A 23,836-nucleotide genomic window follows, 5' to 3' on the forward strand; every position below is an offset into this window, starting at 1 on the left:
GCCACTTATGACAGCACCCCAACCGGTGAGGGACGCATCCGTCGCTAGCATATGCGGCGACAAGAAGCTCCCAGCACCGGGCCCTGAGACAAGAACCAAGGTTTCCTCCACATGTCTAAGGCTTGTAGGCACCTCCACGTGACCTTGAGCATGCGAAGCGGGTTTCCCCTCGGGGAGAACCTCTTGGTCTTGTGCCACCACTGTAGAGGTCTCATGTACAGCAGGCCAAGAGTTATCACGTTGGACGCAGCTGCGAGCGGTTCAATAGGCACAGACCTAAAATATGACGCAACCCCCATCCTTCTTCAGAACAGTGAAGTACCGGCTGTAGAACCCGGAGTCTGTCTCGTGCGGTGGGACCACCTCGATGGCCTCCTTCCTTAAGAGAGTAACTACTTCCTGTTCTAATACCAGAGCCTGCTCGGGACCCCCTAGAGTGGGGGTGACCCCATTGAATCGAGGCGGACGAGAACCAAACTGGATTCTGTAGCCTCTTTCTACAGTACGCAGGACCCATTGAGACACATTTGGCAGGAGCTTCCACGCTGCTAAATAATCTACAAAGGGAATCAGTTTCTCAAGACTGATCTCTGGTGTGCCCAGAATGGCTAGTTCGGTGCCCTGAAGCGGCAAACCGGCAGGGGAAGGCCGAACTAGCTGCTCTGGGGGCCTCTGCAGAGGCCGCGAGCCTCTCAGTGCCGCTACGTTGCCGGGCGGTAACTGAAAGAAACACTCGCTGGAGACCGCTGCGCCCTGGAACACCGGCAGGGTTGGCAGAACGATCTCCTGGGGGCACTGGGGGGAGACGGGCACCGTATAATGCGTTGTGAACCTCTCTTCCCCAGAGGGGCCTGCCCTCCGAGGTCCTGAGCCACAGCATCAGGACCCTCATAGCTGAAGTCTCCTATTGAAAACGGCGCACATGCTTTTATAGCTTCCTGGCCATGACGTCTCGCCAAGCTATTGGACTGATTTCACATGTGATTCAGAGCGTGGTCACAGAAGGCGTTCCCAAAGCTAGCTCGGTGCCCTGAAGCGGCGGACCGGTAGGGGATGGCCGTACAAGCTGCTCTAGAGACTTCCGTAGAGGTAGCGAGCCTCTTAGTACCGCAAAGTTTCCGGGCGGTAACTGAGAGAAGCGCTCGCCGGAGACTGCTGCGCCCTGGAACACCGGCAGGGTTGGCAGACCGATCTCCTGAGGGCACTGAGGAGAAACGGGCACTGTGTAATGAGGTGTACACCGCTCTTCCCCAGAGTAGGCGTCAGGACGTTTACGACGAAGACTATCCAGCGAGAATGACGGTCCGCAGACCCGCCTTCTGCTAGAAGCCTTCGGCCTGGGAGCGCCACTCTGACTCTAGACTCTGCAGAGTATGAGAAGTGAGGCCCCCATAATGAGGGGCTGGAACACGGTAGGTTGGTACTGCTCCCGCCCAGCAGACCCTGCTGACCGCCTCAACCTCCTCAGAGGAAGAGAGGTAAACGCATGCTCTCACTCTAGACATTTTTATCCCAAAAGCCCTTGTATATCTAACTTCTCATAGTCAGATAAAAACTTCATTTTATTCCTCAGAATTAAATGCAGTCAAACAACCAGAGGAGTAAATACGATCTGGTGAGAAAGATTCACATCAAAAAACGAATGATGTAATATAAGCGTTGCCTCGCTCTAGATCTAGGGAACATGAGTGGAGATAGGACGAGCCGTCTCCAACCCGTCCGCCAGATAATGTGCGATCCCCGCGATCTCAGTCGCCGCCGTGCCTCAGCAGCAGCGGGACCGCAATCGCAAGATCACAGGCACAGACACACTCCTCGTAGCGTGCCCGGCGAGAGCGGAGCGCTTAACAACGGTAAAAGCACAATCCGCCCCCCGAGAGCCGACTGCTCGAGCTCCGCTCCCTATTAATGCTGCTCATTATAATATCAGGCATAATATTGCTTGTGTAACTGATGCTTGTGCAACTGGCGAGCTCTTTGACGCCCTCCATATCAATCTCCTCGGAGAAAGACAGGCGGAGCGTTGTGCCCTCTCCCCGGGGAGAAGGACCGCAGCGCGGGCTTCCAAAACCCCGAGAGCGGGCGCCGCCCATATGCGAAACCCACGAGCACAGCCGCCGCTCTGCCTTGGCGAAAGCGGGGCCGGCACCGCGTGGAATGCTAGTAAAAGCTCCCTCCTCAAAGAGAGCCCTCTGAGAGCGAAGCGAGGCAGTAACAACTGTGCTTCGCTCCCAAGCAGACAACAAACAAACTGTGTGTATCCCCTCCCGTAAAGTAACGCGGGCAGGGAGGAACACACAGCCTGAATGCTGCCTGCCCTAGCCCTTAGGTGTTTGGTTTTGTCTTGTGATTTTGTGACAGACAACACTAAATAAGACTCACAAACAGATATCAGACTGACACACACACAGAGCGCTTGCTGAATGACAAAAAGCTGACGCCGGCTCCGGCGCACATGCTTTTATAGCTTCCTGGCCATGACGTCTCGCCAAGCTATTGGACTGATTTCACATGTGATTCAGAGCGTGGTCACAGAAGGCGTTCCCAAAGCGTTTTCCGACGCAGCTCGAGTTCCTGAAGAGGAAAAGTTATATTGGTATTGTATTGATCTTCAATCTCACATATCCTTCAGAAATTGCTGCTCAATAAGTATTTCTTATTATTATCAATCTTGAAAAGAGTTGTGCTGCTTAATAATTTTTTGGAAACTGACATTTTTAAAGAATATTTAATGAATAGAAAGAAAAAGACAGCATTTATTTGAAATAGAAATCATTTGTAAGATTATAAATATCTTTAATGCCACTTTTCATCAGTTTAAAGCATTCTTACAGAATAGAAGTATTAATTCCTTTCAATAAATTAATAAATAAATAAATACAATCTTACTGACCCATGCTCAGACTGCAGACTTTATAATCTTCTTAAAATGTTCCGACATTTAAACATTTTGATTTATTTATTCTATCATTTTTATTTTAATTGTTTTTCTTATTAAACTCATGTTTGAATAGAAAACAAAACAAGAAGGATCGACGCATATGAAATGTTTGAGCACTGACTGAAATTCCAGTACACTTTACTAATGCACTGTGTGTTTAATAAATAAATATTGTTATCATTTTTTAATCTGTGCATTACTAAAAATCAGTCAGGCTTACATAATGCGTGTTTTGATGCAGTAACAGTCGCCTGCTGTCCAGAGCATTTCAGAGCTGCAGGCTCTTCTCAAGGTGTAATGGAGGTGTAAGTCTGTTTCCCCTGTAACAGCTGGGTCAGTGCTGCAAAATGCACATTATCCACACGCCTGTAAACAGCAGGTTCTGGGCCGCAGCTACAAGGAGTGAGGAGAAAGCAGATACAATTCCACTGCACCAATAGCAACTTAGCTCAATGGGAAGATGGGATGTAAGCTCAAGAACCATGAGCGTTCAACTTCAGCTGTATCGTCTGTATTAAGTCTTTGCTGCAGGGCTTAAGAGGTTGTGCTGTGAACATTTAGCCTGCTTGACTGACTGAGTTCCACAATAAGGACTCTTATTTTTCTTCTAAGGTATACATGATAGTGAACATCCTCTGAAGACCTGCTCTTTATGTTTTCCTGTACTGGTGGGCTTTGATTATGATAACCCATAAATCATTGCTGCTCCATGCTGCAGAATAGCCGCCACTGGTGCCATTCTTTGCTTGCAATTTTGCAATCAATATTGTTTGCGTGCTGTTGAATTGTGTCCATGAATCTCTCAGCTGCGGCAGTTATGATTGGTTAGAGTCACAGTAAACGTCCTCCCCTGTGACATGTGTGGGAATGGATGTTCTCTTGGACTGTGCAAATAGAAATTGCTTTGCACTTTCATTCAGTAAAACTGTTACCACTCTGAGTTAGGTAATGGACTTACGGCACACTAATTCAGCATTTGCATGTGTTTTATTTACATAAACCTTGCTGTTTATAACCCTCAAGGATTTATGCTTTTGCAGTGCTATTGCAGTAAATAAATATACATTGGTAACACTTTACAATAAGGTTCATTAGTTAACATTAGTTAACTACTTTAGTTAACATGAACTAAGAATGAACAATACTTCTACAGCATTTCAAAATTTATTAATGCATTATTAAAATCAAAAGTTGTGCTTGTTAACATTACTGTGAATTAACATGAACTAACAATGAACAACTGTATTTTCATTAACTAACATTAACAAAGATTAATAAATACTGTAATAAATGTATTGTTCTTGGTTTGTTCCTGTTAGTTAATATATTAACTAACATTAACTAATGGAACCTTATTGTAAAGTGTTACCTATACATTTTATATTGATTTTAAAAGAAGACAGTAACTGTGAAATTTAGTTAATACAATTTAAAATAACTGTTTTATATTGTAATATATATATATTAAAATGTAATTTATTCCTGTGATGGCAAAGCTTTATTTTCATTACTCCAGTTTTCACCACTGTACCTTGATTTAATCAATTGTAATTCCATTTAATCAAAAATTACTTTTTTTTTATTTTTAAATACTTTTACTCAAGATACTTAATTGAGTACATTTTTAACACATTCCCTTGATTATACTTGATTTGAATTTCTCTGGCACCTCTACACCTATATTTAACAACATCATCGGCATATATTGGTAGCAAAGCAAAGCTATTGGTTGTTATACACACTTGCTCTTGAAGAAGTTATGGACTGACTCTTACTCTTGTTCCCAGGGTGCTCTGAATGCTGCCTCAAATGCCTGAGTGGGATTCCCTACGCCTCTCTGATTGCGACCATTCTGCTGTATGCCGGGGTGGCGCTCTTCTGTGGCTGTGGTCATGAGGCTCTCTCTGGAACCGTCACCATCCTGCAGACCTATTTTGATGTTGTCCGGTCGCCTGTTGATGCCCTGGATGTCTTTACTATGTGAGTGTCACAATACCAAAGTCATAATAAAAAAAGAACATACAGTCAGGCTTTGCTGTCTGTTGAAATGTGCATGTATCTAATTCAGCTTATGTCACCAGTTCTTAATAATGTAGTACTGAAACTAGTTTATTAATCATTCATTGTCTTAATTTGTGGTTTATCTTTACCACTAAGCAAGATGCAGACTAGTTGCATACACTTTGCCTTTATTCAACTTATTTAGCCCTCATGCTGTGGTCCAGTCATTTTGACCCAGAGAGGATTTTCTTTTTTTCTGAACATGCTAGTTAATGTTATCGCATTCGACTAAATATCCATCCATCCATCCATCTATATGTATATATATATAATTTTAGTACTTTTCCCCCCCGACCTTGTTACATTTGTGGTGTTCCCGGTCAAAAATGAATTTGTATTTCTTTTTGGAAGTGATTGATTGTTCTGTAGGCCTCTGTAGGCTTATGAACCTCTGTTTTAAAGACTGAGATTTGGTGATAATGGGCATAATGAGAGATTTACAAGTAATTTTTAGAAGGCTGGTCATTTTTGTATGGTAACATCAAATTAGGTAAAGGATTTTCACCACAGCTCAATGATTAGTTAATAGGGACCATCCAGAATAATTTCTGTGTGATATATCTAGAAGGAGTAAAGAAATGCACTTTATAATTATTATAATGAATTAAATTGAATTCATTGAACCTTGTGTTTACATCATTCAGCCTTATAGGAAATGGAGACTGAGGAGAGTGTTATTTAGAAATATATTTTTCCACACACACATTTCTAAAGAACAGTGACACACAGAAACACAAGATTGTTTTTTTTCTGATCTACCATGTTAGGTTTTGGCATCAGTCCCACTCAGAGAATTAAGTGTTCTGAAATCGCAAGCACACCTGCTCACCGGAACTCCACTGGTGGGAAGGAGAGCAGGATGGACAGAGAGAACGAGAGAAAGGAGTGGGTGGAGGAAGGAATAGTGGCAGTGTGTGGAGCAGCATTTTTCAGCCATTTTACCTTGTTTTACCAAATACTTTGGAGTAAGGCTTTGAAATTGAATTTAATCTGCACACAAAATCAAGTGGATTAGGGCTTCACAAAATACTTTGCCACCAATATTCTCCCTATTGTCTTATTGAATTACCATTGTGTGCAAGATAAGCACAGACACTCTTTTCATAAGGAAATGACTAATTTACTTATTGTTTTGCTTCCTCAGGATTGACATCTTTAAGTATGTGATCTATGGAGTGGCAGCAGCCTTCTTCGTTTATGGTATTCTGCTGATGGTGGAGGGATTTTTCACCACTGGGGCCATTCGGGACCTCTATGGGGACTTTAAGATCACCACCTGTGGGCGCTGTGTCAGTGCTTGGGTAAGATCAACCACCCATCTAAAAGAACTAATGCACAGGCAGGAGAGCATGCATATCATACATCCCTACATTTATGAGTTACTGAAGTTATGGAAATTATAAAGGTGTCTTTACACAGCCAAGTTAAGACTGCTCTGTGCCAGCTCAGAATTCAGTGTGAAGACAAAATGCAGCATTAAAGCAAGACTAAATTATGCCTGTCCTGACCCACCTTAGACACTAGTATCACAGTATACATTTGTAATTGCTGTGCATGCATTTATGCCACCTCTGAGCAGCATTATACAATCTGTGTAAAGACACTTCAGTGCCACTTCATAAGCGATTCTGTGCCATCTCTAAATAGATAAATATCTCTTTCTCTTCCCTTCAGTTCATCATGCTTACTTATATCTTCATGTTGGCTTGGCTGGGAGTTACAGCATTCACCTCCCTGCCAGTCTTCATGTATTTCAACATCTGGAACACCTGTCAGAACACCACACTGGTGGAAAGTTCCAACGTTTGCTTCGACCTGCGTCAGTATGGTGCGTGGCTCATTTCAACAACATCTGACACGTTTTAAGTAATTTCTCATGTTCTATGCATGCTGGTGTAAACAAAATACTTAGCCAGCAAAATAAAATATGGATCTATGGATGGGAACGCTGCCTAGGACTGCTATTTTCTAGTCACATTCAAGTGGATCTGGATTACTAAATAAGTATCAGTGAATGCCAAGTCTAGCTGGCTGTAGGGCTGTAAATGTCTGAGATTACTGAAAACAACTTAGAAGTTGTTTTATATTGGAGTTTATTGCATGTTTTAGTGCGGGAATTACAGAATGTGACAGACTACATCCAAGGGCAGAGGATATTGAAAAACAACTTCTTTTTTTTTTGTATTAAAAAAAAAATAATTTTTTTTGCAACAGCTACATGACAGAACGCATATATAAACAATATTAAGATATCATTAAACACTCTTGTTACATATTACAGAACACCATGGTGTATCATCACTGCTGGAAGCACCATTATAACATTTAAATATAATACGCCGATTTTAAAACAGTATTGCAACATCAAAGGTTGCATTTCAAGGTAGGAAGGCATCAAGGCACATCTGAACCAATGTTAGCTTCACTTCCTGTCTCCTGAGATGCCTTCATTTGATTGATTTTTGAAGGCAGCATAGATGTATCCTTTGCTGCCTTTGATATCCCACAATCCTGTGTGTTCCATTCCGTGATGGTTGAGCTAAAAAAATAAAGGTGGTGTCTGAAAGTTGCATTTGGTGGTCAGTTTGTCTGTAAATGTATGTTTCTGACCAACTTTTTGCACTTTTTGCAGTGAGAAATCAATATCATAGTTATTAAATATTCACCTAAGCTTGTTCTATTTTTGTTTTGTCATTAAACCGTTACGCTGCCTTAGAAGCATGTCCGAAATCAGTTTTGTGAGGTGACTTAAAGCTCAAACGCTGCATACAAAGTCGTTGCCTGATAACAAGTCAGCAGCCTAAGCATTCGGACACAGCCCATGACTTTACATATTAGCACAACTGAACACTAAATGGCAGCTTTGACATACCTAATTGTCATTTATGCATGTACTATCATTGCATTATTAATAAATCTGCTGTTAACACATCTCACTTTCTTTAAATTGCAGGAATTGTGTCCATCGGTGAGGAGAAAAAACTGTGCACCGCTTCTGAGAACTTCATCAAGATGTGTGAATCTAATGAGGTCAGTTGGCAGTTCAGAAGATGGGTGTCAGGCTTGCGTTGTGTTTTGTTCCTCATGTGCTCCCTGTGTCCCAGTGTTAGCCCTTTTTTGGTTATGTTCCTGTCCTGATTATTTCATTGAATTCATTAGTCTCCACCTGTGTTTGTTTATTTGATTCAAGTGCGTTTAATTTACTCCCTCGTTATGTCTTGTATTTAAAGTGTAGTCTGTCGGATGTTTCTTTGTCGAGTCTGAACGTCGTTACCTGTTTCCTACGTGTGTGTCCCTGATTCCGTGTGAAAGAATATAGTATGTATCATAGTGAATTCCCCTCCGTCTCCTCATTCCTCGCTCCTCACAGTAGGGAGCGTGACAGAAGACTTGACCACGAAAAGATCACTGCAGCTGAGGACGCGCTGTGGGGTTTGCGGCAGGGCGGTCTGAGGTTGGAGCGATATGTGGAGGGTTTTCTCGAGCTCTCTAACCGGGTGAGCTAGCACGATGCCGCACTAGGTGCGTGCTTCCTGCTGGGGTTGGATGACGAGATAATCCGCTGCGATCTTCCCAAAATTCCCCGCGGTCCTCCTAAGCTCCACCCTAGTCGTCAGCCCAGTATGGCCGGCCGCTCCCCAGTCAAGTGCGCCGGCCGCGGCTCTCTCCAGCCCGCCGGCCATTCCGAAGTCAAGCCCGCCGGTGGCGGCTCTCTCCAGCCCGCCAGCCGCGGCACACTTAAGCCCACCGGTTACCGCAACGACAAGCCCGCCGGCTGCCCAGTTCACCCGTAAAGAAAGGAGGAGGACAAAGAGAAAAAGGACTGTTCTCTGCCTTCATCCTAGCCCCAGAGCTCGCTCCAGTGTCGGCTTCAGCCCCTGAGTTGGCTCCAGTGCCAGCTCCTCGAAAGCGCCTTGCTGTGCCTGCTCCTCCAGAGCACCCTCCAGTGCCAGCTCCTCGTAAGCGCTTCACAGTTCCCGAGTATAGTCCACGGAGGGCTCCAGTTCCCGAGTATAGACCAAGGAGGGCTCCTATTCCCGAGAATAGCCCACGGAGGGCTCCTGTTCCCCCGTTGAGCCCAAGGAGGGCTCCAGATCCCCCGTTGAGCCCAGGGAGGGCTCCAGATCCCCAGTTAAGCCCAGGGAGGGCTCCAGATCCTCAGTTAAGCCCAGGGAGGGCTTCGGATCCCCAGTTAAGCCCAGGGAGGGCTCCAGTTCCGTCATGGCCCACGGAGGGCCTCGGAGCCCGTAAGCATCCCCAAGTATTTTTTTTAATGAGTTCATTAGTCTCCACCTGTGTTTGTTTATTTGGTTCAGGTGCGTTTAATTTACTCCCTCGTTATGTCTTGTATTTAAAGTGTAGTCTGTCGGATGTTTCTTTGTCGAAACGTCGTTACCGGTTTCCTACGTGTGTGTCCCTGATTCCGTGTGAAAGAATAAAGTATGTATCATAGTGAATTCCCCTCCGTCTCCTCATTCCTCGCTCCTCACAGTAGGGAGCGTGACAATGGGCTTATTTTATCCTATCTTTTAGCCTTCATCTAAATTCAGTCCACCATTATAGTCAGCGACCTATAACATAATGAAGGGTGGGAAGTGAGAGAGAGAATAGGAAGACATTGTGAACCATGCTTTTAAGACTGAAGTCACAGTGCAACGGGGATTCCTCCATATAAATATGTAATAGTTAAAATGTAATATTTATTTGCAAGATCGTGCAGCTCCTTGTATGAACAATACCACAAGTCATATGCCAGCGGATGTTATGCTTTCACAATATTATTATTATAGTAAAGATGTCCCTATAGCCTAGAGTTTATCATTTTAGATTGTTTTGGCGATCTAGGGCCAGATTTACAACTTGCACCAGTGTAAACACTTGCTGTCCAGATTTACTAAAGGCACGCAGTGAAAAATTTGGACAGTTATTTTAGCGACTGACCTTTTTGCATATGCATTTGTAGAAGTTTTCCTTTACGAAAAAAAAAAAATGGAGTGCAATTAAATTAATCATGCAACATGATTTACTAAGGTTTGTGGTAGTCAGTTTACGGATAGTTGCACAATTTTTTATTTGTTTAGTAAATCTGGCTCGTAGGTTTATCTGTACTTCTTGATGATTTGCCAGTGAAAACCCATCCATGTTTTCTCCTCTTCAGAGTCTTTTTTTTTTTGTCCTTTCTCCAGCTGGATCTGACATTCCACTTGTTTGTCTGCGCACTTGCGGGGGCTGGAGCAGCCGTTATTGCCATGGTGAGCATTTCCACTGCTGTCTCTTTCTACCTTTCTTTCTTGATTGCTCAGCTTCTACATTGCACAAGTTTTCCCTAAATCAATTTTTTAGGGCAATACAACGAAATTTAGATTGATTTATGAGTTTCATTAATCCTATGATTCCAGTGACACCTTCAAGTTATATGAAATCTAAGCACAACAAGTGTGTAATAGATTTACAGTGAATTACAGAATTACAGTATATCAGGAAAGAATGTGCAGGCTTGTCTAAAATGCAATATACATCCAAGGTCTCTTGTAAAATAGTGAGTGAGCAAAGAGAGAAGACGACAGATAGAGAGAGGGAAAGGAATGCTCACCATTGAAATTGCAGGAGGTGTTGTTGCCATGGAAACAGAAGAGGAGAGGGAAGGAAGGAGAGAAGCTTGTTTGGAACGGCGATAAGTGATTGTGAGACACCATTTTCTGTGAGGCAGCTTTTCTACCCTTTGGTTTGAACCTCGGAAAGCTGTTTTTCATTGGTTAATATAAGAGCTTATGTAGAAGGTAAATAGTATAGCATCAAATTAATTTGATGCGGTCAATACACTTAAGTATTTTTGCACTGCATTGTGCTTTTGTTTTCTGCTTAAGCTTCCTTGCAGTGTGTGTGTGAAAAGCACAATGAGTCTGTTTTCTGCAAAGGCAGAGTTAATTGCATTCCACACCAGTTTGGAAATGAGAAAACAACCTGGACATTAAGTACTTAGAAAAAAAAGCTCTACATAATGTGTGCTCTTTTGATTATATAATTACATCATACCTTTCAGAGAATACTGCTGCATGCTTGCGGTTTGCTGATTTGTGCAGCAATAATGCCACCCAATGGTTTACAGAGGAACTTCAGAAAAAAGCCATTTTTGTCCTGGAAATGCATATAATTATAACACAATTTTCTGAACCATCCAAATTTAAAGGGATAGTTCATCCAAAAATGAACATTTTGCCATGAATTATTTAATCTGTTGTTCCAAACAATCACAAACAAAGACGTTTTGCAGCTCTTTTGACCAAAGGCTCCTAAAACGCATACTAAAAGGCATCATACGTCTTTCCCTAATTTGTATGATTTAACAATACACATGAATATGGAGTAATATGGAAACAATTTGGCACATCACAGTTGGTTATGAGACCCACAAGAACCAATGACGTTTGCCTTTATTGTGGTTCCTCTTGATGCACTTATTCAAATATACAAATAGCGGAAATAACATTTAAGTGCTTTAAGGACAAGATTATCAGTAAATAAAAAGGTATCATATGGCTTCAGAAGACATGGAATTGTATGGATTTTTATGATGCTTGTTGGAGCTTGACAGCTCTTGTTCATCATTCACTTTCACTGCACTTTCAGTGTAAATAAAACATCTCATACTCTTTTCTACAGAAGAAAGAATATCATACAGGTTTGGAACGATGTGAGGGTGAACAGGAGTTAGGAATAGGGTTTTTAGGAGGCAGCAAGTAACCTTCTTCCTTTCTCTTTTTCAATGACCTGGCTACTGTGTTAGGTGGTGGCCGTGTCTATCCTCATCCATAACCACGTCATTCTGACGTCAAAGAGCACGGGGAGGTACTGCACGCGTTTCTGAAGCCAGCTCCCGACACACTCTCTTTCCACCAAGGGCCCCACCACCATCACCCACGACAGCGACTTTCATAATGGCGTCCCTTAATTGGCTTGATTAAAATGACACCCAGGCTCTTCCATTTTGCAATATCGTTTCAGTCCCTGTCCTTCCCCCACCTCCCCGAGTTAACCCACCAGTTACAAGCGATAACAAGTGTAAATGAACAAACTAACCTGGCTTACATTCAGCTGGAACTGGTCGCCACATCGTCTGACAAGGGAAATAACTGATCTAGTTCCAGTCTAAACTGGGCCATTAAATGCCCTCCCAGTCTCCAAAGTAATCTTTTTGACCTCTATGTGGGTACAGATGGGTCATCAGCACTAACACTAACCCTCCCCTCTAACCACTGTGTTGCTGTAGGTGCACTACCTGATGGTGCTGTCGGCTAACTGGGCTTACGTGAAGGACGCCTGCCGGATGCAGAAATACGAGGATATCAAGTCCAAGGAGGAGCAGGAGCTTCATGATATCCACTCTACTCGCTCTAAAGAGCGTCTGAACGCATACACATAAGCACGCGCTCATGCGCACACATATAAATATGTATACACGCACACAAACACACATAAGCATGCCCTTCCCCTCCCTGAAGACACACATATAAACTAAACTTAACTATATTTAATTTCCATGGTTTCCAGGGGTAAGGGATTGGATGGGATGGGGTGGTAAATAACTGTAACACTTGGTATGTACGGGTGTGACCCAGAATGTTGGTCTAGGGACGTGTTTATCGTCTCCATGGCAACGTCTCTGACTACCCAGGATTTAGATTTTGTTTCTTTGTCCTTGTTCCGATTTCCTTTTCCGTTGACATGTTTGAGAACACACTAAATTGAGTGACTTCATACTTTTAGGTCTCATTGGGTCTTGTTAGGGGGTTTGGGTTTAGCCAAAGGGATTAAAGAACACTTTTCACATTTTTGTATCACACACTGATGATTTGCGCTCTTCAAGCTCACCCTATAAATGGCTAGTCATGATTTAGATTTTCTTCAGACTTTTTAAAAACCAAAATGTGACCAAACTTGTAACTTATGATTTACAGGTTAATTGCTCAAGCTGCCACAATTATAGCAGCAACAGCACAAACAATGTACAGATTCTTTTTCCAACCAATTCAGTTTTGGAGTGCCAGGGATTTCAAAAAGTACCTTAAAGTAACTTTTACTGCTATACTGTAGCTTGGCCTAACTGTATATGCTAGCTGTGCGCAGTATTAATGGAAGGTGTGACACTGGTGCTTAGTAACGTTTATTAAGCTTTGACAGAGATGGCTGCTGATTGGGAAAGAAGGACCGAGAAAGAACATCTCAAATCAGCTAGAGCGGTCAAGTAGGATTTGCCTTGGGATATTTGTTTTCTCTCATCCATTGCAAGCCATACTCTCACATGCAAATAACATTTTCAGGTGTTTTATTGCTTAGTTTTAGCTTTAACTTACTCCAACAAAAACACATTTTTCCATCATTCATCTGAACTGTATATATCTCTTTAAATGTATACACATTTCATGTCAGTTTCTAAAACACATCTCGGCAGTCAGTGTTAGTTGATATTCTTGAGATTGTCGTTCATATCAGAGAAGTATAAATCTAAGTGGAAAAGTTGATTGCAACGAATCTGCCAAACACTGTGGAAGGTTAAATAAACAAGGTATTTATGTAAAAATCGAACACGTTCCGAATAAATACAAGAAAGATATGGATGTACAAGCATGTGTTACTCAAAACTCAGTGTTTTGGCTCGGTCTTGCCGACTTCAGTTGCCCTACTTTTGCAGTAAAATACTTTTGTCAGTGTCTCAAAAAAAAAAAAACATAATAAAAAAACAAGCTAGTTTTTGTGCACTTATGGACCATTGTGAGTTTTTTTGGTGTAAGTGCATTTGGAATCAGCTCTGAGTCCCTGTACTCTTATTAGTCATGCAGCTTTTTTAAAACCACAAAAGAAACTTGTATTAGGTAAAAAAAAAAAAACATAAATATAGTTGTTATTTGTGGCATGGTTATGCATCCAATGGTAATAGTTTTAACTAACTAACTAAAAAAAAAAAAAAAAAATATTTTAAGTTGAATTTTACACTTATGACTGTCTTGCTGGGGTCAATTATATTTTTTCTAAATGTGCAGTATTACAGTTGCTACTCTAACAATATTAAGCTATATATCTTATTAGGTTGTAGTGTTTGAGTTTTGTCCTTTCTAGTTTGTGATGATTTTTCCGAACCATGTCTTAAACCTATTCTTGTTTTGATGGCGCGTATCCAGTATTACATTACATACAGTATTACAGTATGACATTGCTTTCAGCTTTATCCACATACTGTACTACTTTTTTGTACTTTCACTGAGAATGCTTTGTAGCAGGCAGTAAAATTAACTGGTTTTGTACATAAATGTGCCAACAGCTTGACAGTGGCTTTTTTCTTTTCTTTTCGAACTGTAGGAACAAAGTTGCTTGCGTAAATAAAGACACTTGTGTACTTGTTAATCTGTTTTGTTTTAATTGTTCATGTTTATTGTGTACGTTTGGTAGGTACTTTATTTTGAAGTCATGTAAGTGACCTTTTATGAAGCCTGTTATTATTGCATGTACTGTATAGTTTAAAACAATCCATAGTTAAAATGCATAGATTTTTACAGTACAAGGAAATGCTGACCTATAGCATGCTTATACATGGAACACCCAAGTCTGTGAATTTTTAACCTAACTTTAACCAAAATTGTTAGTCTTTCCATTAATATATAAATCATTCAAGAGTCATTTGTAAAGTGTATGCAATTCTTTAAACGTAATAATCAGTGATTGAAGCAGCAAACATTGGCTTAATAACTTCATTCAACAGGAAAAGGTGAATATGGAAAGGAAAAACTCCACTAAGCAGGATGAGGATGATAATTAGAGGAACCAATCAATCAGCAGGGGGCGCACATCCTTCTTAGCTAAAGAAATGTACTTATGTCAAATATTAACTGGTTTTATGTTATTATTAATTAAAAAAATATTTATAAATTAACATTTATTAACTATTATTATAAATATGAACTTAATGACTGAGTGCAAGGACAGTCCTTGCATGTCAAGGTGGGACTGAAAGTTCTATGCCTCTGTGCTAACCGAATCTATATTTGTGAACATGAAAGCAGAATAGAAAATTCTACAGGTTGAACACAGATTTTATTGCAAACTTAATACCTAATATCTATTTACTCACCCTCAGGCCATCCAAAATGTAGATGAGTTTGTTTCATAATCACTTGCTCACTAATGGATCCTCAGTGAATGTGTGCCATCAGAATGAGAGTTGATAAAAACATTACAATAATTAACAAGAACCCACACACCTCCAGTCCACCAATTAATGTCTTGTGAACTGAAATCCATTGGTGAGCAAGTGATGTAATGCTAAATTTCTTCAAATCTGTTCTGATAAATAAACAAACTCTTTATGGGGAGTATGCCTGGTGGTGAGTAGGCCTATATTTTCAGCAAATTTTCATTTTTGGGTGAACTATTCCTTCAACATGGGTTTTTCAGCTCCGCTATACTGAACAACACTGAATGGAAATGTCCACGTCTCATTGTAATGTCTCTAAGAGCCTGAAATTCAATCGCTTGCCAGTAGGTGGCAGTGACGTACTAAAAATCAATTTTTGTGACCTATGGTCTGCAGCAGATAACATTTTATTTCACTGTTGATGACTACTGACACACAGAAAATCAATATACAAAAATCGAATTTAAAAATCTATTCCTTTAGTCTTTTTGCAAAATAATGAAATGTTTAAAGATGTGAAATATATTGTTTTTAAAATTACAGTTGGCAAAGTGGTATGAATGCAAAAATTGGCATCCATCTCTCTTTGCATACCTGCTTTTCATGTCTCACATCAACAATAAACCTTGTCAAAGATTTTCTCACAGAGGAAGCCACAGCTTTGTGACTAACATTTTAAATGTGTATTTACCTTTGCAAAACACTGAACATGCTGCATTCTGTCAGTGACATCTGCACACGATTTGTACCTGGCCATACAGCATTACACATCAGCCAGAAAACACAAACTGAATGTCTCCAGACTCCTCAGTGCCCAGTTTTAACAGGTGTGAACTCTAATTTAGTCTAAGAAGGAAAAAGGTATAGAACACAGCCTACCTCAACAGTTTCATAAATGTGCTCTCACTCTCTCTATTACTTTGTGATTCGCTTGGACATGGCAGATTCATTGGCATATACAAACAAGCATTGATATCAGACTACTGAGCCCACTGAGCAATATAATAAATTCCATAATAATAAGTTAACTTTAATAAATGTCTTGGGCAAACTAAAGAGGCTCATAAATAATACGCATCACCTTCTTTATCAAGTGGGTTCACTGTTGTTGTAGATCAATTTTAACATGGTTTAGACTTTAACAGATTTTCTGCAACAGCAGATTCTTGTTGCATCGTCTTGTTGCACGAGTGAACATGTCACCTTCATGAAATGCCTTGGGTGCACCGTGTCCCACTGTCAGAATGCCTTCACTTCTATAGCCATCAGTTACGACAACAATAGCAAGAGCAAAACTAAAGGACATGAGTTTTCGATCATTAAAGAGGAGAAATTACAGTGTACAGTCTGTAAGTGCAACTGAAGCCAACGGGATCTTTAGTGCTGTCTGTCGAAAGTTGGGGAAACATAAGAAAACAATATTGATTGCTAATGTACTTCACCTGTCAGAGGAGAATAACTTTTACTGCAGTACAGGGAGTCTTTTCCTTAAATGGACAACTCAGTAAACTCAATTGCATCCAAAATTGCATAATATATGAGAAGGTACAACATTTGAAAATGTATGTTCTAATTATTACATCCGCCATGTTGTCTTTGTCATGTGACTTAACTGCCATTCAAAAAATCTCTCCTGTGGCCTCATGGGATAGCAGTGTTCATCAGATGCCCACTTCAGAAGGCCATTTGCCTACTGTTTTATGAATACTGTGAATTCAGACATCGTCTTTTCACTTACTGTTTTTCACCTGCTATATAGGCAGGAAGTATGCGATTTCGGATGCAGACAGGGATTTTATTTAATTTTTTTAAGGTAATATGACAGCAGACTTGTACTCATTCTGAAACCTAGTGGTGTTGATGCCGCATGACACAAAGCAAAGTTGTTGGCAAAGAGACCCATTGTAGAAATGTTCTGTGTTTTATATGTTCTAATTTAGTTATACTTTATTTAGTCACCCAGAAAGTGTCAGATCAGGGGAATCATTAAGAATAATTAATTTGATCATGTGATCTCAACATGACGTCCCCCATAAGGCAGCCCATAATGTAATATAAAGCAGCTTTTATTATACTACTCTTCATCTTCAACTGATGTTAGTGTAAATTATTGTAACTTTCATTCCATTGTTCACTCCTTGTACTTTATTTATTTAAGGAAAAAATCAATTCAAATTTAGTAAAAAATCCAGAATGCACAAATGTGGTATGGCAATGAGCCATTTGGATTCGACTGAGAGCGCCCTCTGCTGACTAGTGGCGGAACGTACAGGAATGTCTCTGACGTCTCTCCAGTGTGTGAGCAGACTCAGATGAGTATTTAATCCATGAGTATTTGTCATATCAATGGAGAATTTCTTTTACTCATGCTTCATGTATATGTCAGAACCAGAAAACCAGCCTGCTCTTTTTTTCTACAGCGTTAACAGTGTCAGATACTCATCGTCTCATCACTTTCTTTTTTTATTTTTTACTGCTGTGTGATAAATAATGCAAATACAGGGGCCTGTCATTTTATTAGAACGCATCTTAAAAAGTCCTTGAATTAATCTCTCTGTCTCTCATGTTCCCAATGCCTTTACCCCTTAACATGCAAAAAATTTTCTTGTAGAGTTTCTTGTTAATTAAAACAAAAACATTAATTTATGGAACAGTGCAACATAAAACAATAACAAAAAACATTCTGACATTATTAGCTCAGCCTCATGTTGTTCTAAACCGATTCCAAACCACAGCTGTTCTTTTTCAATATAATGCAAGTGAAGGGAAACAGCATTCCCTTCACTTGCATTATATTGAAAAAGAGCAGCTTTGACACGGTATATAAACATTTTTTGTTTATTACTGAAGAAAGAAAATTATACGGGTTTGGAACAACATAAAGAGGTGGGTAATTGATGACTGAATTTTTATTTTGGAGGAAACTATTCCTACAATAAAACAAAGCATGTGTGTGGTAAAGACCAGTAATTTAATTTACCAATTTACTAGCACAAAATTGAATTCGCTTATTTCAATTTCAAAGTATATACACACTACCATTCAAAACTTTTAGATCTGTAAGATTTAAAAAATGTTTTTAAGAAAAAAATCTCTTCTGCTCACCAAGCCTGTATTTATCCAAAATACATACTTCTTACTATTTAAAATAGATGTTTTCTATTTTAATATATTTTAAAATGTAATTTACGCCTGTCTTCATTGTCACACACACACACACACACACACACACAGTCTGGTCAGCTATCCTTGTGGGGACTCTCCATAGGCGTAATGGTTTTTCTACTGTACAGACCGTATATTCTATTGCCCTACACCAACCCTACCCCTCACAGGAAACTTTCTGCATTTTTAGATTTTCAAAAAACTTCATTCTGTATGATTTATAAGCTTTTGTACCCGTGGGGACCACAATTTAGGTCCCCACCGTGACACGAGTCCCCATGAGTCTGTGTAGTCAGGTTTAAGTCCCCACCAGGATATATAAACCAGTACACACACACACACACACACACAGAGAGAGAGAGAGAGAGAGAGAGAGAGAGAGAGAGAGAAACATATTTACTAAACAACAGCACCTGTAACAGGCAATTTAACTGTGAGGCAAAATTGGTGAATCTATACAGTTTGATTGGTTTTTAAATGTCATAGTGTTAGAACCAAACCTAATTTTCTGATTTACTGACTAGTCACTTAATGTACTGTGTAAATTTCTTCCCATTTAAATGGACAATCAGACACAATTAAGCATCACACCAGGTAGAGTAATCAGACCATTGTAAGGTAGAATGGTGTACACCATACATCTTGCATCTCTTCTGGGCATTTTGCTTCATTAGTACTTAGATTGGCCATTCATCCCTCAAGCCATAAGACACATACTGAGCCAGAAGAGAAGATGTGTGTAGTGTTCTAATGGATAACCTGTGAGCAACAGCAGGACAGAGAATAATATATGTGACCCTGGAGCACAAAACCAGTCTTAAGTCGCTGGGGTATATTTGTAGCAATAGCCAAAAATACATTGTATGGGTCAAAATGATTGATTTTTCTTTTATGCCAAAAATCATTAGGATATTAAGTAAAGATCATGTTCCATGAATATATTTTGTAAATTTCCTACTGTAAATATATTAAAACTTAATTTTTGATTAGTAATATATGCATTGCTAAGAACTTCATTTAGACAACTTTAAAGGCGATTTTCTCAGTATTTTGATTTTTTTTTGCACCCTCAGATTCCAGATTTTCAAATAGTTGTATCTCGGCCAAACATTGTCCTATCTTATTTATTCAGTTTTCAGATGATGTACAAATCTCAATTTCGAAAAATTGACCCTTATATGACTGGCTTTGTGGTCCAGGGTCACATATGTTGGCATTCCTAATTAGCACGTTCAGTTGCAAATGAGATTGGCAACAGTCTGTTGGTTTTATAGAACTAACCAGGGATCCAGTTCTCCAATCCAAGTGATTTCTAATGGAATGTCTTATGAAATGTTGAAGACCACTGCATAGGCTTGTTTATATTCTACAAAGCAAACCAGCATGTTTTCCAAGCTCCCTTATGAAATGAAATAAAATGATAGTTCAAGGACCTGATATAAAATTACCCTTACTAAACAAAAACACATGGGAATATACTGGAAAATATAAAGCAACGTATTAACGTAATGCATTTACATATATGGGAAACTATACATTTATTAATAACCTGCAATATATGCATGGACCATGTATGACTATATATTTTAAGGACCCCTTCTCACTAGTAACTAGTTGCTTATTAGCATGCATATTACTAGCATATTGGCTGTTTATTAGTACTTATAAAGCACATATGCCATATTTTAGATCCCTTAATTCTACCCCATACCTAAACTTATTACCTTACTAAGTATTAATAAACAGCAAATTAGGAATTTATTGAGGCAAACGTTGTGGTTAATAGTTAACAGTGAGAACTGGACCTTAAAATAAAGTGTGACCAAAAATATATAGCAATGAAGACAAAAACTGTGCTACATTTTTAATTGTATTTATTTATTTTCAAATAATAGCTTTATTGAAACAATTAATTAATTTTACTTTCATAAGTTAATGCATGAGTTTGCATAAAGCTAAACACTTTTATTTCACTTTATTATTTGCATAGTTACAAAAATCATATATAAAAATATGTGGAAAAAAAGTGTTTACTGAAAACAAATAACATTTTAGGATGTTTGGACAATTGCATGCCTTGTTGGTGGGCAACATGGTGAGTGGAAAATGAGATTTGACATTTAAAACTTAACGAAGTGCTATATATTATTTTCAACTTCCTGATAATTCTGTACATATATTGCACATACATGTTTCCATATAATTATGAAAATATATAGTACATATATGTGCAAATATAATTATACACACACATCTTTTTATTACATGCACATCTATATATTATGAAGTGTTTTACTTGATTATAAAATCACAAACATTACAATATATAAGTAAATATATTGTCACACAAGAAAAGTGTCAATTCCTTGTGTATTATTCAATATATTGTAATGTATTAACAAAATACATTATTCTGTATATATTCAATATACATAATTTAATGTATTCATTGTTAATATATAAAGAAATATATTTTCTTTGCATGAGGAATAATCATGGATGAGAAGCCTTATTAGACAACGTCATATATAGAAGTGCTGATGTCTTTTCAACAGTGGTTAACATATTGTATCAATACCCATGGCTTTGTATGGGAAATACTTGGCAGGAAGATAATTAAAACAAAAGTAGTCCAGCAGTGTGGCCATGTGCCTCCAAGGTTTCCTGAAGAGCTGGGATATCAGTGGTTTGCTGCCTGCCATGTGGCTGGCACAGATGGAGCTGAACCATTTTTCCCACCAGGGAAAGCAAAGGAAAAGAATGTCCGGCTCGCACCACAACCCTCAGGTGAAGCTTGAGCGATGGGCACCTGGAGCCCATGATTCTCAAGCTTAAAATTTAATGAAGCCATTTCCATTCACAGATGTGTTACAGAACCCTCACATACTATACTTGTAAACAATGCCATTGCTAAATGGGAGTCATGGGATGAGATATTTATGGTTAGGCCTCTTTTATCTGGGCCCAACGAGTAGATACCATAGAGGACCTTAGAGGATGCCCTCATCAGAGGTCCTTGCACAATGTTCCCTTTGATGACAGCCCTAATTATAAATCAGGAAATTAAATGTCTGTTGATTCTCAAATGCATTATTCATAATCTCATATGTCCATATTTACAATCTCTTATAAACGTTGTGTATGCATTTATAAATATGTATCTATGATAAACACAATTTCTGTGAGGCAAGCAATATAAAAATTTGGCTTAGTATTTTACATTTCTGCCCAAGGTTTGTCATGCATAAAACATAACAGAATATGAATCTGAATTTTTTTTTTTTCCTTCATTTTAAACAATAATTGTCTTTCTGAGGGGAGCGACCTCTTATGAGCCCAAGACTTCACTGAAATTGAGGCCAGTTTCCTGTCTTATTGAGGCTTAATGTTGAACCACAGCCAAGCTTCACACATCTTGTCTCTGTCTCCAATTTTATTTGAGTACATTTCAAAGCCCAGCCCTTCTTTTTGACAGTGCATGGATTAGCACTCTGGTTAATGGAAGGGAGACTGTTATTTTTAATACCCTGCCTGTTGCTTGGCAGGCCTGCAAGCATTGATACAACATTCTGCTTGAGTTGCAGCATGGTTAATTGAGGAGAAAGTGGCCACATTAATGCTAATGACCACGGCCACAGAAAAATCGAAAGAGAGGGAGAGAGTGAAAAAGACAGATAAGCCTACAAGGAAACGATGAGAAGAGAGAAAGAACTAGTGGAGGGCACAATCATACTGATTTTGCATTAAAGCCCAATTGATTAAGAGTTACTTTGTCACATTTATTTTTGCTTGTCGCTTAAAAAGCTAACATTCAGACTATATATGTGGCTTGGTGAATCCTATAATCTTATAGCTACAGTATATACTGAATGCACTTCTTAGAATGTAAGAAACGAACCTCCTCCTCCTCCTCCCTTAAAGTTTTTGGGGATTCTAAAAGCATCTTCAAATAGCCCACACATTCATTCATATTATTACAGTAATCAGGGGCGGATTTAGTGAATTGCGGGCCCCAGGCAAAATATAGGAATGGGGCCCTATACATTTGCATACATTTTCCTAGATCAAACTTGAGGTTATTTTTTTTGTTGTGATGCTTGCTGCTGCACAATGGTGCCCCATAGTTGTGTCCAATGTTTCTACATTTTTCATGTACATGTTATAATGGCTTTCTTTCATGTTGTGGGGGGGACCAAATGATCACCCCCAAAAAAGCTTATACTACTGTTTCAGTTATTAAAATTGTTCAGTTGTGTATGTAATGAAAAAGTGATTATATTTCGTTTAGTTTTTTTTATAAAGTAAATTTAGAAAAACGTTTGGAGCATTTTTTGTTCGTTAAATGTAAGTTGTTGTTTGTTTGTTTTTTAAATAACGGCCAGCAGCAGACAGTGAATTGATTTTGATCAATTTAGCCTTCTCAAATCATCACGACTTGCCTAAAATAAAATCTATATATAAAACAGTTCAAGCATATCACAATGTTAGTTCAAATGTTTAACCTATATAAATGTGCGCTGTTAGAGGCATATCCAATCGTTTGTGCGGAGAGTTGAAGCTGAAGCTCTGCAGCACATGGAGGCGCCAGCGCGATCACTTGCATTTTTCGAACAGTGGAAACAACTTAAAATAGCAGTCATTTTTGCTCATACAGGTAAGAGTAATAAATCATTCTAAACTGTAAAGGGTCTAGTTTTATTTGTGTGCACTCACAATATCAACAAAACGTTGTGCTTTTATAAAATAAAGAAAACAAACGCTTTCTGCCGTCTCGGGCTTGAACAGGAGCGCTTCACAATGATGAACCTAAACTCAGACATGATCAAAATATATAGAAAGCTTTAAATTACTACTTTAAAACGAAATAATTCAAATCGAAAATAGAAACTCTTTCATTATGTAATCCCTGCATTTCTCTCTAAAGGCACATCCAATGAGGAGATGGCCAGTCATTGTTTTCATCACCATAATTGATGGATGTCTAAACTATAAAAATAAGGAAAAGCCTAAAACAGGCCTGACTATAATTTGCATTTTATTTTATAATTCCGTATAAAAATTCCGTACAATTAAAAAATAAAACACAAATTATAATGGCATATATGTAAAACTTTGTCCTATAATTGTATAGCTGAACTTTGTCCTATAATTGTTTAACTGCTTATATTTTCTGATTTTATGTTGCTCTGTTCTGAATACCTTAAAATTTAAAGGATTTGCTGCAACGCAATTTTGTCTGATATGTGAATTATTTATTGGTCTATTTTTTTTTATTCATGCAGCAAATGCTTTAAAAAACGCTTTAAAAATTACTTTTTTGCATTCCAGAAGAACTTTTCACTATAAATTTTACGGGTGGCTTGAATGTAAAACATGAATTCGTTGTATTCCCATTTCTAAAATAGCCAACAAATTAATTGTTGTAGCTAACCCGATCTCATGAAAGTGCGTAGTATAGCACGATTTTCTGCTTCTATTTG

At 39.1% G+C, this 23,836-nt stretch overlaps 1 protein-coding gene across 2 annotated transcripts in view; it reads left to right on the forward strand.

The window, feature by feature from the left end:
* The window catches only part of LOC107737106 (neuronal membrane glycoprotein M6-a), a 68,805-nt gene extending 54,401 nt beyond the window's left edge, over positions 1-14,404 (forward strand). For both annotated transcript variants that reach the window (XM_016548539.1, XM_016548538.1), the window contains exons 2-7: positions 4,729-4,921; positions 6,147-6,303; positions 6,677-6,830; positions 7,956-8,032; positions 10,189-10,254; positions 12,273-14,404. In XM_016548539.1, coding sequence (XP_016404025.1) covers positions 4,729-4,921; positions 6,147-6,303; positions 6,677-6,830; positions 7,956-8,032; positions 10,189-10,254; positions 12,273-12,425 — 800 coding nt within the window. In that variant the 3' untranslated portion in view covers positions 12,426-14,404. The remainder of the gene's footprint in view (positions 1-4,728; positions 4,922-6,146; positions 6,304-6,676; positions 6,831-7,955; positions 8,033-10,188; positions 10,255-12,272) is intronic.
* Positions 14,405-23,836: the final 9,432 nt, after the last annotated feature.

Source organism: Sinocyclocheilus rhinocerous, unplaced genomic scaffold, assembly GCF_001515625.1.
Source record: "Sinocyclocheilus rhinocerous isolate Xijiao unplaced genomic scaffold, SAMN03320098_v1.1 scaffold344, whole genome shotgun sequence".
NCBI classification, from domain to species: domain Eukaryota; kingdom Metazoa; phylum Chordata; class Actinopteri; order Cypriniformes; family Cyprinidae; genus Sinocyclocheilus; species Sinocyclocheilus rhinocerous.